Source organism: Manacus candei, unplaced genomic scaffold (genome assembly GCF_025592945.1).
Source record: "Manacus candei isolate 608988 ecotype Guabito, Panama unplaced genomic scaffold, ASM2559294v1 h1tg000028l, whole genome shotgun sequence".
Classification (NCBI taxonomy): domain Eukaryota; kingdom Metazoa; phylum Chordata; class Aves; order Passeriformes; family Pipridae; genus Manacus; species Manacus candei.
The window spans coordinates 7,433,716-7,450,666 of record NW_026138076.1 but is presented as its reverse complement, the minus strand read 5'-3'; the positions used below and the strand labels follow the sequence as shown (position 1 = coordinate 7,450,666).

General features: G+C 34.7%; 1 protein-coding gene across 7 annotated transcripts in view; it reads left to right on the top strand.

Moving 5' to 3' along the window:
* The window catches only part of ATP8A1 (ATPase phospholipid transporting 8A1), a 115,665-nt gene that overhangs the window by 61,067 nt on the left and 37,647 nt on the right, over positions 1-16,951 (top strand). For all 7 annotated transcript variants that reach the window (XM_051789938.1, XM_051789939.1, XM_051789936.1 and 4 more), the window contains 5 exons: positions 896-1,034; positions 1,875-1,939; positions 7,225-7,397; positions 13,503-13,686; positions 13,793-13,903. In XM_051789938.1, coding sequence (XP_051645898.1) covers positions 896-1,034; positions 1,875-1,939; positions 7,225-7,397; positions 13,503-13,686; positions 13,793-13,903 — 672 coding nt within the window. The remainder of the gene's footprint in view (positions 1-895; positions 1,035-1,874; positions 1,940-7,224; positions 7,398-13,502; positions 13,687-13,792; positions 13,904-16,951) is intronic.

Below are 16,951 nucleotides of genomic sequence, written 5' to 3'. Positions count from 1 at the left end.
CTTCACTGCCTCAACAAAAAATAGTCCCATGACTCTTAAATTTATAAGAAAAAGAGGTGCATGAGAGCAGTAGTTTTGATACTTACATTTGACGGGGGGTATTTTTGTTCTTTTCCTTGGAAAGTATAAGAGAGATTACATTAATGAAACTACTTAAAATTCAGAGCTTCAAGAACCTACAGTGTTTAATTCATGAAAAAAAAGAATGAGGGTATATAGCTTCAGTCACTTGTGGGCCTTCAGTTTACATAGATGAGCAGTTTATCTAGACATGACAAGACAGTCTTAAAAACTATGTAGCGTTTTAATGCCATAACAACCCTGCTACCATTACAAATTCTTGTATTAGCTGCACAAGTACTTTCTCAGTATGTAGTATGTGGGCCATGCTGCATGCTATTAGGTTTATAATGGTGTCATTTGCATTTAGCTAGTTTTAAAGGTATAGAAATGTGAAATATAAAAATGGCTGTATTCACAAAAACTGTATAGACTTGCTGCATAAGAGGTTAAAACCAAACATAATCAGGACTATAATTGTAAGATTAGATGAATTGACAGGTGGTGTATTTTTTTAAAAAAACTGAAGTCATAATAAGAGAGAAATCAGAAAGGTGCTCCTCAGGAAAAGGTAGCTGTTGCTGAACAAGCTACTGAGCTTGTGAATAATTGGTTTGAGGGTCATGCTGTGCAGTTTGTCAAGCCACATAGATGTCAAAGTTAAAGCTCGTAGGAATGAACTGGAAGTTCTTTAATTGTTGATAGCAAATCTGATTAATGAGTTTAGAGACCATTAATCTTGTCGTAAATATGGGAATTTAAATAAAATAAATGGATGATTAAAACTGAATTTAAACCAAAAAACCTGCATGTACGAAATATTTTATGTTCACAGAATCTTCAGCTTCTTGGAGCAACAGCAATTGAAGATAAACTTCAAGACAAAGTGCCTGAAACCATAGAGACACTCATGAAAGCAGACATAAAAATTTGGATACTTACTGGGGACAAACAAGAGACTGCCATTAACATCGGTATTATATTTGCATTTATTTGATGGCTTTGTTACAGGTTTAGAAATAATAGAAGTTGATGGAGTAAAATTTCTTTAAGAATGGAAAGTTATCTTTTAAAAATAATACTATATGTCATTCCATAATTTGAGTGTATATTTATTTTTCAGTCACTGGTAGGGGGAAAGTGGGGAATGATGGATTCTGCCTCTGTTAAAATAGTAAGAGCAAGAAAAGAGAGGAGGCAAAACAATAGGCCTTTGTACTTTTTATAGCTTATGTATTGAATTAAAAATACATTGTTTGGCTTTTGACAGTGAGAGGGGGTAATATTAAGAAAATATAAGTATTCTTAGTTTCCCTCCTCTATTTTTTCTTCTTTCCAAGAAAGCTAATAGCAACCATAATCTTAACTAAAGCAAAACTACATAGATGGTACAATAAAGTACTATAAGTTTTAGCATTAATCAAACGTTTCCTTTTATTCTTTCTTTTTATTTTGAAGGAGGGGGGAAAAAAGACTAATTTAAACAATGATAAATCTGTATTTTTAAATAGGGATACATAGATGTTGCTTTTAAGATTTAATATTATTTGCATGTGACTAAATTAGCACTTTTGCAGTAGACTAGATACATGCCTAAAATAAAGCTTTACTTTAGTCATATGGATCCTTCTTATTTCTGTTATTTCAAATCTTAAAGAACTTTATGTATGTGCATGATTTTTTTTTACCATTGATTTCAGCTGGGGAAATCTTATGTTTAATTTTGTGTGTAGTTCTCTTAGAGGAAAAATGCCTTATTATATTATAATGGATTTTGTGGAACAGATTTTTGAACACCAAATCTTTTTTAACAGGTCACTCCTGTAAACTTTTGAGAAAGAACATGGGACTAATTGTTATAAACGAAGGCTCTCTTGATGTAAGTAAAATCTGCAAAGTTTTCAGTTAATGAAACAATATTTTACTGCGTAAAATATCCAGACATTATGATGGAGGTTGCCTAAAAAATAACTTGGAGCGTCTGTTTCTCTGGAGAAACGTAGAAAATTCTGCCAAAACCATAGTTTGGGGGTTGTTTACATTTGTTTTGGGAGGTTGCTTTTTTATTCTTTTTTATAATCTTCATGCTTGGAAGACTGTATGGTCTTTGTGAGCATACAGTCACAAAGTAACAGTCACATTGTGACCATACAGTCACAGTAACAAAATGTTACTGAATAACTGGAAACAGTGTAGCTACTGCACAAATGAACCGTAGAACGATGGGCAGACAAATTCCAGGTAATAGATTTCATCTGTGCAGGCACATGCTTCTACTAGCACCCACCAATACCCAAAAAACTATTCTAAGTTCCTTTCTAATGCTGTTTCTTACAGAATACTTGGTATCTGGCAAAAATTGTTACTGTGTGATTAAACAGCTGAAATTGTACTCAGATGTTGAAGTACAAAGGTTAAAACTGCCAACTTCCACTTGTGCACTTCTGTACAGTGCTTTGTAGAGAATATATTATTTAGATAAAGTTGGAATGCAATATTAGTTGAAAAATCCTATGAGGGAAAAGAACTTAAATCCTTTCACCACCCTGTAAGGGAGACTTAAATGAACTTGGAAGAATTTCCTCATTGAGAAAACTCACTGTCCAGAAGGCTTCAGGAGGAAATCCTAAAATGAGGTTTGTTACTTTATATTGTGGTGAGGTTGCTCAAGATAAGACTTAAGGAGAGAAAATGAAAAGAAAATTTGAGAATCAGTGACAGTGCCTTAACTGAAGAATGCCGTGGTAGCATGTAAGAGTAGGCTACAACATGAATTAAAATACTTATTATTTTTTTAAATAAGTATTTCTTTAAATTTTTTATTCCCATTTAGAATAATATATTTCCAACATCAGTTAGTATGAATTTAATCATGATGCCTATATTTCAAATACAGATTGTCTTAAGGAACATATTTTTGCTGATAACATTTAAAATTAAATCCCAAAAACAGGACAGACAGAAGCTCTTGATTAATATCTGTTGATACAGTAAGCAACTTTTGACACAAGTAGCCTGTGATATTAATGTAGAGACTCAAGTTTTCTTTTCTTAGTTTAGTTCATTGGATAGCTTTTGAAAGATTGCAGTCATTGTTTGTTGAAAAAACAGGGAAGGTTTTCGATAAGGTCCTTAACTTTGCTTTTTTTTTTCACTACCCAACAAATCTCTGAGTAAAAATTAGCCAATACACTTGAGACTTTGCTATATGAAAATGTTGATAGTTTCATAGGAGTTAGGAAGGTTGGCTTTTCTTGGTTTTCATACTCCTCTGAAAAACAGTGAAAAACTATACTGAGAACAGTGGCAGTAAGTGGATACTTCTTGTCATTGCTGTTAAAATAATAGTGCATGTCCCTTGCATATCAGTGACTTCTCCTAAAAAGTAGCTACCTCAGTTCTAATCCCTTTATTGACAGGCAGAGTCCCCTGTCCCTAAGACACGTAAAAACAGATTTAACCAACAAATACCTCCTCGATTTGGTCATTGTTATGACCTTAGCATGCAAGACAGAGGAGATTAGAGTAAAAAAATATATTTGTCCAGACTGTATCCCAGCTCTGTGAACTGAATTTACAAAGAATATGCTGAAATAAAAGATCCTCTTTTATATGAACCAACACTTCTATTTATGAAATTAAAAATATCCCAGACCCACCCACCTCTCTGCTCTCCAGTAGACATTGGCTAGTATAGAGCGGAAAGCATTTAGATATCTCAATTTTTTTCATCATTATTTGTTTTGAGGCTCTACTTCCATGAACATCTGCTTAACTTCACAAACAAAATGTGGGTTTTTGTTAGTAAGTTCTTACATAAAAGAGCACTGGATTTTATTTGCCTTTATAGTAATGTAATGGACTGCTAAATTTCAGTATAGTACTGTTAATCGTAGACAGAAGTTATATAGCTTTATTCTTTTAATCATGAACTGTAACTAGAAAACAGTTTGATTACCACTCAATTTCATTGAAAAATACTTTATGGAAATGGTGTCAAGTGAATAAGGGACATTTCAGCATAGGGAGTTATCCCACAAAGGAATTTTAAATATAACAGTTTTACAGTTGGGGTAAGAGTTTTGTTTTGTCTTGGGGTTGGGGTAGGGGTTTTTTTATTTAATGTGTAGCGTACTTGGAGCTGATGGCATGTCTGCTTGTGATAAAAAATTACGGTCAGTTTAAACAGAGGAGTTCACAGCTAAACAATGTCTCTAAGTGCCACATCCACACAAGTCTTCTGAATACTTCCAGAGGTAGTGACTCCACCAGTTTGCTGGGCAGCCTATTCCAATGCCTGACCACCCTTTCAGTGAAGAAATTTTTCCTAATATCCAATCTAAACTTCCCCTGGTGCAACTTAAGACCATTTCCTGTCGCTTTTTCCCTAGGAGAAGAGATCAACCCCCAGCTCACTACAACCTCCTTTAAGGCAGTTGTAGAGAGTGATAAGGCCCCCAAGCCTCCCTTCTCCAGGCTAAACAACCCCACTCTTGTGCTCCGGATCCTTCACCAGCTTCATTGCCCTTCTCTGAACTCTTTCCAGCACCTCAATGTCTTTCCTGTAGTGAGGAGCCCAAAACTGAACACAGAATTCAAGGTGCAGCCTCACCAGTGCTGCGTCCAGGGGGACGATCACTGCCCTGATCCTGCTGGCCACACTATGACTGATACAGTCCAGGATGCCTTTGGCCTTCTTGACCACTGGGGCACACTGCTGGCTCATGTTCAGCTGCTGTTGACCAGGACCCCCAGGTCTTTTTCTGTCAGACAGCTTTCTAGCCAGTCTTCCCCCAGCCTGTAGTGTTGCATGGGGTTGTTGTGACCCAGGCACAGGACCCCAACACCTGGCTTTATTGTACCTCATCCAGTTGGCCTCAGCCCATCGATCCAGCCTGTCCAGATCCCTCTGCAGAGCCTTTCTGCCTTTCATCAGATCAGCATTCTCACCCATCCTGGTGTCATCTACGAACTGACTGAGAGTGCCCTCAACCCCCTTGTCCAGATCATCAGTAAAGATATGAAACAGAACTGGCCCCAGTACGGAGCCCTGGGGAACACCACTCGTGACTGACTCCCAGTTCCATTCACCACCACTCTCTGGGCCCAGCCATCCAGACAGTTTTTAACCCAGTGAAGAGTGCAACTGTTCAAGCTATGAGCAGACAGTTTCTCCAGGAGAATGCTGTGGGAGACAGCATCAAAGGCTTTACTGAAGTCTAGGTAGACAACACCCACAACTCTTCCCTTATCCACAAAGCAGGTCACCTTGTCATAGAAGGAGATCAGGTTGATGAAGCAGAACCTGCCTTTCCTAAACCTGTGCTGGCTGAGCCTGACCACCTTGTTGACCTGTACATACTGTGTGATGGCACTCAGTCTGTTCAATGACCTTCCCTGGCACTGAGATCAGGCTGGCAGGCCTGTAGTTCCCAAGACCCTCCTTCTGACCCTTCCTGTAGATGCATGTCACACTAGCCAACCTCTGGTCACCAGGGATCTCCCTGGTTAACCAGGACCGATGATAAATGATGGAGAATGGCTTGGCAAGCTCTTTGGCCAGCTCCCTCAGTATGCTTAGGTGGATCCCCTTGGGGTCTATAGACTTGCATGTCAAAGTGCCACAGCATGTCCCTGACCATTTACTCCTGGATTATGGGGATTTCATTATACAAAAGAAATAATAGACAGGAGGAATATGACTTTTCATGTGTTGCTTAAATTTCATTAGAAACTAAATAGTCCACTGAGATGAGAAAAAAATCAATACTTTCTTTACATTACAATATTTCTTAATGCTCTGGAAAATAGTTAATGGAAGTTATTGTCATTTTAAAGACTTTGTAACATGTCATTCATTTCCATCGCAATTCCTAGTGAGGGAGAGTCAGGACACCTGAAGTTCAGAATTCCCCAGCAGCCTAATTTCCTTCTAGATAAACCAGTGAATTTTTTGAAGATCAGTAGAAGCAAAGTAGTCAAAAAAACATGGACAACAGTGTGTGGAACTGGGAGGAGTATGTTGGGTTGAAAAGGCAAAGCACTATCTTTAATTTCATTTCAGAGGGTTTCTTTAATTTCATTTCAGAGGGTTTTGAGATATTTAATTAGTTCAGTGTTTTATTTTTAGGTGCTTACACCAAATTTTGTTTATGTATACCTGACATCACTGAAGTAGCACAATTATTTGTTTGGTAAACTTGTAGAAAAAATAGCAACCTTGTTGTCATAGGGTGTTACTGGCTTCCAAATTGAGTATTTTATAAGCAGAAGAGGTTTTTTTTATCTTCCTTTCTCGTCTCCTTCTTACTTCTGGGCTATGAGGCAGGAAAAATAGGAAAAAGAGTATGTTGTAGCTCTGTGAAGACCTTTAAAAAAGAAATGCAACAAGCAATATTTTTTCCTCCTCCCTGACACTCCATGGTAGAGCTGTACTGTAGCTGACTAGATGTCAGTGACCTTTCCAAAGCAGGGTGCTGCATAAATACAGATGAATGTATTATCTACTGAATGTATTATCTACTGAATCTGAAGTTAGTAGTGGACCACAAAACAGTGACTTGTGTAGGTGTGATTCAAACTGTCATTAGCAAATGAAAAATACAAAATACATTCCTTTATATAACATATACTTGATGTTATAATTGTTAAATTATGTTAAAATATACATTTAATGTGATAGAATTATCAGTTATAATGCATGTACTTATATCATGAATTATCTGTGTTTCCTTTTTGCTAAACATTTAGAACCATTTTATATAATAGTGAATAGAAGTTGTTTCTTCTGGTATCTATATATATGTGAATGGTCTCTTGCATGGATATATAGAAAAATTATTTAATAATACCTTTTGGCAAATATTTATGGCAAGATTGTTTCCATTTAAAGAGCATTAAAAGTTCCACCATAGCTTACGCGCTTCTTTTTTTTTTTCTGCAGAGTGCAAGATCAGTCATACACACCATTTCTACTGTGGTTTCAAATAGTACAGCTGTTGCAAATATTCTTTTTGTTTTATACTATTTTATAGCACAATCAATCAAAAGGCAATTTCCTCAAAAACCAAAATGCCAGTGTTTCTGATTTCACATCCCCCAAAAAATCGGATTTAAGAATAGTAGGAATTAAAATTAATGGACACAATTTCTTTTGTGCAACAGGGAACAAGAGAGACACTTAGCCATCATTGCAGTACTCTTGGTGATGCTTTAAGGAAGGAAAATGATTTTGCTCTCATCATTGATGGTAAATCTCTGAAGTATGCTTTGACATTTGGAGTGAGACAGTATTTCCTGGATTTGGCTTTGTCATGTAAAGCTGTTATTTGTTGCAGGTAAGGTTTACATTGTTCTCTCTCTACATTATTTTTATTGACATACAAAAATTAAGAAACTAAAGTCATGAAATACAGTTATTCAAGCTAAATATCTCCGTAAAGCAGTCTGCAATGGAGTCTACCTGTCAAAGTCATTCAGACTGCATATTTCCAGAAAAATAATTTGTAATCCATCAAGGGTAGTCTCAGCAAGGTTGAGACACTAGTCTTGACCTTGAATTGATGCTACAGTTAACTGCAGATTTAGAACATCTGTATTCTTTTGTAGATCTTTCTCCACAGCCTTCTTCTCTGTAAATGGATTATACTGTGTAAGAAGTGCACAGAAATGTTAAAGGTACTACTTTAGCTGCTTTTTATTGCCTGAAGCTGATGGAAGCACCTTTTTTTAATCATTATTATGCCTGGTTGTTATGGGATTCCTTTGTACAATGAAACCTTTTATCCTTTTCTGTAAACATCAACTATTACAGCTTCTATTGTTCCATCAAAATAAATCAGATTAATCTGAAAAATCTATTCAAAATGAAGCTATTTTTCTGCCTTGCAAAAGGACAGGGAAAAACAAACAAGGTTATAGTATCCAAATAATCACCTGGTTTATAGTCTTTCCATCCTTTCTATCAAACAATATGTTATGCAACCAAGAGATTTTTTTAATTAATTTTTAATAGTTAAGCTTTGTAACTGTGCTTTGGCCTGAAATACTCAGAATTTCAAACGAAGATCTTACTGTCTTTTAAACTGAGATCTTATACTGATACACAGTTTATACTGTGTATAAACATTTTCCTAATGGCGGTAGCCTTTCTGACAGGAAATTTAGAGCTTTGTGCTTGTTCTACTAAGTTGAGTTTTGCTCAACATAATAACAAGCAGGAGATGCTTTCAAAACCATATTTCTTTTTCTTCTCTTTCTTTGATTTCAAAATATATTTTATGCCATTTGAAGAGATAATATTGCTTTTTCCCTTGAACAGTGGAATCTTTGAAGGATTTTCTGTAGGTAAAGCTGTCTTTTAGTGTTTGCATTTTTGTAATGAAACAACTAAGTGCAAAATGAAAGTTTCTGGTCTGGTAGCATTCTCTCTGCCATTTCTATACTTAACACTTTTATAATATACTTAGGTCAGTTGGTTTCAATACATATCTAAATATATGCTCTGGCATATTTTGTGGTTGTTTAAAAATTGGCTACAGGTTTAAAACTAAAATACTTGCTTGTAACACACTCTGTTTTAATGTGTACTTTTTTAATATCACATGCTTCCCAAAAGTCAAAATTTTGTCAAAATATTTATTCTGTTAAATGCTTTATCTTCAATGACAAAAACTTAATTTCCTTGGAGCTTGAAAATAAATAGTTAAAATCTGGCAATTTTTAATTAAGCTGAATCCCTTAAAAATTATATATATCATCCTGACTAAACAAAAATATTGTCCCTTTCTTCCTCCATATAAAGGCAGTAAACATCTTAACCTCTACTTGGTTCTAGAATTATGTATTACATCACTTTCTTTTAAATTTTCAGACAGTATTCACTTATTAAGAAGCATTTATTACTTATGGATCTTCCACTGGTAAGATTCACTGGTAACACAGATGAGACTGACAAATATTCGGTTGACCTTTCTTTTCAAAAAGAGCTGTATGGAATTCCAAGCAGATGTTTGGCTTAAAGACTTTGACTAACTTAATTCCAACTCTATATTAGTTTCAGAGTAATATGTGCAAGAAGAATGTTAAATGGATTATTCTGCAGAAAAAAACGTACAGCTAAGAGTGAGCAAAATGAACGAAAAATATTTTTTACTGGTTTTACCATGAACTTGAGGCAGTGAGAGTGCCATCTTCCAATTGCCCCTATAACATTGTCTGAAAGGGAAATAAGTCACTGTTCCTGTAAAGTTAAAAAGATGAAAAAGAAGAACTCAGGTCGGGAATCTTCTGTATAAGTTGGCTGTAGCATGTCTTGATACAATTCTCAACAGCAGTGTTCAAATAAAACGTGGCAAAAGATCATAGAAATTTTTTTTTCATGTACTTGAACCAGATAATTTTTCAGAAGGGCTCTTACCCAGAAGCTTTCATCCCAGATTTTCCGCGAGGCTGTAGTTATCCTGAGTAGCTTTTTCAGAAGTCTGATAGTTTGAGTTGTGTGGGCCACTGAGTAATGTAATTACACAGCTACCTTTAATTTGAAGGCTTTATTATTTTTATTTTTTTCTTTTTTTTCTTTTGAAAAGTCAGACAATTAAATTTTATGCAACATTTTTCTCTGATTCATTGCACTTAAAACCTAAGAATTTTACCTAACTGGCACAGAGTAGGATTGGGGTGGGTTTTTTTCAGCTGATGGATCAACACCCAAGTCTGAATCATGAGAAGGTGTCCTCCGGCAAATGGAGAGGAAAACCAGAAGAGCTACACAAACTCAGTACTAGTTAGAGTATCATATATGAGCAAAGACAAGCCTAGGTACCAGGTGCTCAGTTTCTCTTCATAACACAGGCTCAGTGTTAAGCACAATGGCTTAAGAAAGAGAGGCAACCACTTACTGTACCCCTATACTGACTCAGTAATCTGTATACTGTTGAGGTTTAATCTAGTTCTTAAAAGATAATTTTTTTACTTCCTAGAACTTTATATGGTATGTAAAATGAAAAATACTGACATTTGCTTGAGAAAAATGGAAAATATATTCTTTTTTTTTCTTTTCCAAGTGAGCTATGGACCTTATACTATTCCTTCGTATTTCTTCTGTGACACTAAAATTGAATCAAGTATCAGTCTGTTCCATAGTAAAAAGAGTGCCTTGATGATGTGAACTGAAATGATACCATTGAAATGATACCATGAAATGATACCATTGAAAGTATGATACCTAGTGAAATTGTGTGAATATGATGCATACATAAGATCTCATTCTACAAAAAAAAAATAATATTAATGAATTTATAAAAAAGATAATGTGCTTTAATTTCAGAAGTTGCACATCTCTCTATGAAATACAGGAAGACAGATCATGAACATTCAATTTTTTTCTTTTTTTTTTTAAAAATTTCTGTTTGAAATACGATGTTTTGAAACAGTTCTCTTTAATACATTTGTTGACTTCCTCAACATGGAGTCCTCTTTCAGCTTTTTAGTCAGAGTTTCAGAGTAAGAGTTGTGATTGTTACTATAATTTATTGATTTAGACCAAATTTAATTCCTCATAAATGTTATGTGAATAAATGTGTGTATCAGAACATAAAAAGCATGTCTAGAAAACCTTGTTTTTCTCCTACAGTTCTAAGCTATGTTTCAGAATGATCATGTTCAACCTTAGATGACTAACAAATAGCCTTTATATTAGTGGGAAAGACATTCCTTTCATTGGAAATTAATGTTGGTTTAGTGAAATCTGCATTTCTAAAGGACACATTCATCAAAATTTTTCAAATACTGTTTCTGCTTTTACACTTATTGGTTAGCTTTTCACAAATCTTTGTAGCTCTGGATCTATAAATAATAGCAGTGTGATGTCAAAGATTTGGGTTTTTTTCTGAACTTTTTCTCACTGCTGCATTTACTTTTTCAATGAACACAATGCAATTGGTCACAAGCTTCAGCTGTCAATTTTAAGAAAAAATTTTGTTTCCATTTTTAATGTTTGTAGCTTGCCCGTCATGTGATTTAGTTATGTTATCTCTGTTTTTTAAAATTGTTTTCTAATCGTTTTCTAATTGCAGTCATTCATACTGAATGGAAGATAGCTAGTATGGCCATTAGTTTCAGCAATCATGTAATTGCTTGTTGTTTGTGCTTTTGGTAGCTGTGGTACAGTTTACTACAGATACCTGGACAAAGTGATGGCCAAGCATTGTTATTAGTATCTACGTGCTTAATGGAAATAACGTAATTGATGCTTCAGTGTTCTTTAAAAACATAGCATTGAATGTGGAGAATTGAATATCTTTCTTTTTTATTTGAAAAGAGATGGCAGTTTTGTTCCATTTCTCAAGCTTTCTTTAAGGGGAATAGGAAGAAGTATGATGAGGAAATTTATGCAACCAGTGGAAAAAGAAAACATTTCTTCTCAAATTGAATTAAGGATCAAAATTTTGGTCCAAATTGAGAGCAATGCATTGTAAACCTGTAATGTCAGTCTGTCCAGTGTCAAGACAGGCAAATCATTCAGCCTTAGCTGTAATGCCAGACATCAGTGGGTAGGCAGGAACATTTTATTATGCCATGTACTGAAAAATAATTTGACTAATGTATATAGCCAAAGAAAAATTGTTTCCACAAGGTGGCTTGTTTTTATTATTGCCCTCATTAGCAATGGTTTGTGATCTTAAAAGTCAATCAGTATAAATAGGGCAGTATTTTTTGCCACATACACTTACTGGATTTGATAGAATTCTTTGAACTGTAAGTCTTTAAACTAGAAAACAACTTACCTATCAGGAATATTATTAATAATATAATAGTATATTTTTTCTCAAGTATGACGAGTCCTTCCAGTATTTACGTACTTATGAGAATGCAGCCTTTGGGACCCACAGCTTGCAGGAGCAACCTCAGCATTGCACAGATGCCACAATATGGCAGAATTTTATTGTCCGGTGGTAACATTTCTTTTTGTAACTGAGCTTGTGAGTGCCATACACCAGTCTTGGTTCAGGTGAGAACTCTACTCATGAACTCCATAATCCATGTTGCCTGGCAGTGTCTCAGTGAGCAGCAATTATTTAGTAGTAATTACTCTTCTGTGATTTTACTTTGCAAATTTGTTCCCCTAAACTTATTTTCTTAATTTCTTTTATATTTCTGTGGGTTTATTTCATTTTTTAACCTGGAAGAGTTAGGTCCAGGTTATGAGCATTCCTACCTATAAGCATTAACCATGAAATTTTGTAACTGCTGGGGAAATCTTTCACAACCTGAATTGCCACTTTCCAGAAGCTTATGGTCCCAGGAGGTTTATTGCCTTGAGTGAGCATATAGAAGACTTGTAGAAAATTAATTTTAAGTACATGATTTTACCCCAGTTTTCAGTATTAATATATAGCCATCTCCACACAGGAGTCATGCTTTGGTACCCAACTTGTTGTCTTTGTAGGCAGCAATGAACAGACTCCGTGAGTCTGTCTCTCTTTGGGAGACAGACTCATGGAGCTTTTTGCATTTTATCTTGTTTCTGTTTGTACCATGAAACAAGAGGGGTAGGGTTTTATCCTTGACTCCAGTGCCAGGCTGCATGAGAGTGGATTGCCACACTGCTTAAGGTTTACTCTTTGCCTTCCCCACCCTGTGAAACAGCAGTTTTAGCACATAATTTCTGTATGTTATTTTCAGTTATGATGTCTCAATACTGCAAGGAACAAATTCATATGAAAGTATGAACTTTAAAAGTAGAACTTTGACAATACAAAATGGAAGGTACACATGTGACACATCCAATGGTAGATGTGGACAGAACTGATACAGTTTCATCAATAGAGCTGTTGTCCTTGGAATAATTTGTCCCAACTGTGGACAGGCATTCTCTTAATGACGGATAATTGGAACAGTCCTGAAAAGAACATGGGAAAAGTTACCAGCAGCTAATTTAAGTAGAGGATCAAGATTTAATCTTCAAAGTTACTCCCTCTAATTTATCAACGTAGACTGTTAAGATAATGGCAGTCCACTCTGTGACTGTTTGCTATCTATCTCTTAAATATCTTGTTGTTTGTGTATAAAATCTGTATTTAAACAGAGAAAAAAATAAAAAGCATAACAATAAAATGAATCCGAGATCTGCAATTGTTGTAAGTTAATATTGGTAGTGGAAGCATCTGAGGTTCCTTCCATTACTGTGTTTTAGGGGCCCATTGCTGTTTGACCCGTGTTTCTTCAGTGCTGTTAGCATCTTGCTTCAACAAATCCAAGTTTTCTGTGAATTTTGCTGGGAATATGCTTCTAGCCCTGAAGGGCAATAACAAGCCCATGTCTCTGATCAGGATGTTGATTGGCCTATTTTTATTACCTGTTCACAGAATATAAAGTATGTTGTGAAAGTACATTCATTTGCAAGTCCTGTATTAAACGTGTTTCTTTGCGTTACCCCTTAGGGTATCACCACTTCAAAAATCTGAAGTTGTAGAAATGGTTAAAAAACAAGTTAAGGTAGTAACTCTAGCGATTGGTGATGGAGCAAATGATGTCAGTATGATACAAACAGCACATGTTGGTGTTGGTATTAGTGGGAATGAAGGTCTACAGGCTGCTAATTCTTCAGACTACTCAATTGCTCAGGTAAGTCATTACATTGCAAAGTACTACAATAAAGTATTTTAATATCAAATTAATATTGGTGTATGCATGTTTTGATTGCATGTTCATTCTTCTCATTTTTTTTCAGTTCAAGTATTTGAAGAACTTGCTGTTGGTTCATGGAGCCTGGAATTATAACAGAGTAGCTAAATGCATCTTGTATTGTTTCTACAAAAATATTGTCCTTTATATTATCGAGGTAATTTTACAGTACATTAAATGTTACTTCTTGAAAGTAAGAACTTTAATATTTTGAGGTTTTGATTATTATATATGGTTTTAAGGAAGCATTTTAACTGTCAATAAACCTACTAGTACTGAGTCTTTCTTTTTAATAATAAACTGATTAATATTAATGATTTATTTTACTTTGAAAACCCCAATTGTCTTAAAAATGCGTAATAAATATTCGTACTGAATGTTTGTGTTGCATAATATTGCTAGTTTATTAAAATTCTGTACCTGCAACATCATTACCATAATTAGGGGATACAGTGATGAGTCATCTTAAATATATCAAGATGTATGTGCTTAAGATCCTTGAGCTGGTGTCAGTAACTGTCCAGTTCGCAATCTGAAGCCCTTGTTAAGGTCACTGTTAAACTTCAGGGCTGTTGCTGTTCAGAACAGTGCCCAGGGTTTTTACATGCATGTTTAGTTACACTGTTGCAAACCTTTCACTTGCTGATGGGGTAACTGTGCCTCCTCAGGCTCTAGTTCATGAATATTTTCCTGAAAGTAGCTGACCTATGCTTTTGCACTTGAGATTTTAAGGAGGCTGGAATCTTGTGAATAATAAAGGAGCATGAGAGGACTGTGTTGTAATAAGTGTATGTTTATTGGTAGGTGTGGTTAAAACAACATGTATAGCTATAGTTTTCATTATCTTCATGACCACATGGCAACCTTAAAATTTTGAATGGATTTTTAAAATTATTTTTAAATTTCCTCCGTCCCCTCCCTTAATTTTCTTTCAACAGCTGCTTGCTTTCTAACAACCAAATATGTATCTAGTAATTTTGTTTATAATTGATTCAAACTTTACATATCCAATGATACTTTGGGTTAAAAATGTGGGGGAAAAATTAATTTTTTACAAAGCTTGATCACAAAATAAGTTGTATAGGTCAGCCTTATGTATTTTTGTATTAACAGGGTTAAGAGATATTCTTAAAACTTTCATAGTTTTTTTTAATGTATTTTCAAATTAGTATCTTAAACTTGCAGAGTAAGTGTTCAGTTTTACCAAAAGAAAATGCCTTATTTCTATTAGACCTGATGTAAATGTTATATTAATATTTCCAATTTTGATACTTACGCATGTGACCTTACACTGTTGTAATATCTGAAAATACTTCAGTTGTCTTTTTATGTACAAGTGTCGTAGCCAAAAGAGTGCATTTTTCTTACCATACTTTTACATTTTCTATTTTTGTCTTTTTTCTCCTTATTGTGTTATTGATGCAAATAGATTTCAATCTAAGTGGCAGCAAGTTTGCAGCCTGTTGAGAAAAACATAAGTAGGAAGCTATAAAAAACCAAATTCACTAAAGATCCTTTTTTGCTTTAGAAGTGATGGCAAACTTTAGATCCTGTCTTTCAAAAGATGAATATCTACTTACATGGTCAGACTTCCAGAAGTACTGAAAACCAGTAGCTTTAGAAATATTTGGAAAAAAAAGTATTAATGTATATTTTGTGCTTATAGAAAAATACAAAGCAGTCTTTAGAACACACTAACTTATTTTTCTTAGTTTTCTGTCATTGTCACCTGCAAACACATTGTAAATTTATAACTTAGATATAAGTATCCCGTTGTTTGTATTCTTTGAGAAAAAAGTTAAATGCAAGGTACAGAGATCATAGTGTGAAAATACAAAAGGCTAGAACAGGTAGTCTCTGCCTCATGAGTGGATGGAAGGACAAAGAGATAATTTTAATATGGGTTATGACCCTTCTATAAATAAAGCATGCAAGCATTTTGCCATGTAACCTTCTCTGGAAGACAAGATGACTTCTACTTGAATTCCTGTATACCCAACGTTTGTCAGCTCATAAAACTTTCAGTGTTAATAGCTCATGTCAATACTGTGAGTGAATGGGCAGAAATTCATCATTGAATGTCTCCAGAAAGGACAACTGCCAGTCTTGAGTCTCTCTTTTCAGTTTTTTTATACAGATCAGGCGTGGGAGCAGAGAGCTCAATGAGTATTTGTAAGCTGCTGCTTAATATGCAGAAATGCTACATCAGGAAAACGTCTGTGAGGCTTTTGTGGCCACGCCTCCTCTGTCTTGAGGTTTAGAAAATAGTACTCTGAAAGGCATGTCTGGAAGTTGCTTTAAACAAGTTTCCTTTTATTAGCTGACAATAACTAAAAATACACAACTTTATTTAATAGATGCATATTATGTTTTTAAATGTTTTCTCATACTAATCAAGCTAGTAATGTAAAATATTCCATTTATTCTAAAATACAGCCTGTATTCTAGGCATTCATGAGCTGATATGAAATAAGTATCATAGGTTTCTTTGTTCAGAAAACGGTAAAGGTCTATAGTAATACCCAGACACAGTGATTAGTGATTAGTTGACATTTAAACTCCTATTCATAACAAGCTAAAAGTGGGATATAATAATTTTTTACTACTCTGTGTCTTGATGCAATAGCTCTTTAAATATGGGCCTCGCCTTTTGTATGGACTAGTCCCAGTGACTTTAGAAGCTATATTCCGAAGTATCAGTATAAATTACAAGTGAAAACTCTGAATTTCTAAAAGACCACGAATGTGCATTATTAAGCCTGTACAGAGCATCACACTCACCTAGGATAAGCCTATGCAGAGTCTCATACTTATTTTGAAGGGATTGTCATTACCTTATAATGATGGTTGGGATTGAGATTGATCTAGTCATTGAGAACTTCTTTGTGGATTGGTTTTGGTTTTATAATTACCATTACTGCATACCTCTTTTAAACTACTCATTTGAGAAGTTATGCAAATCACTCTTCAACATAAATGGGACAAAATTTTCCTGTTCCTACTTTTCATTCTGCCAATTAGTAATAACTAGTAATGACATAAAATAACTGGTTTGTAATAAATAAAAAAGTTTACATTTTTAAAAATAATAATTTTGAAGATCTGCATATGTCATTCATGTTCCATGTAGGGGAAAATTCAAATAAAAAAGTAAAATACCAAGACAAACAGAAGAAACAGATGCATGGAGTTCAGATTTAAAGTT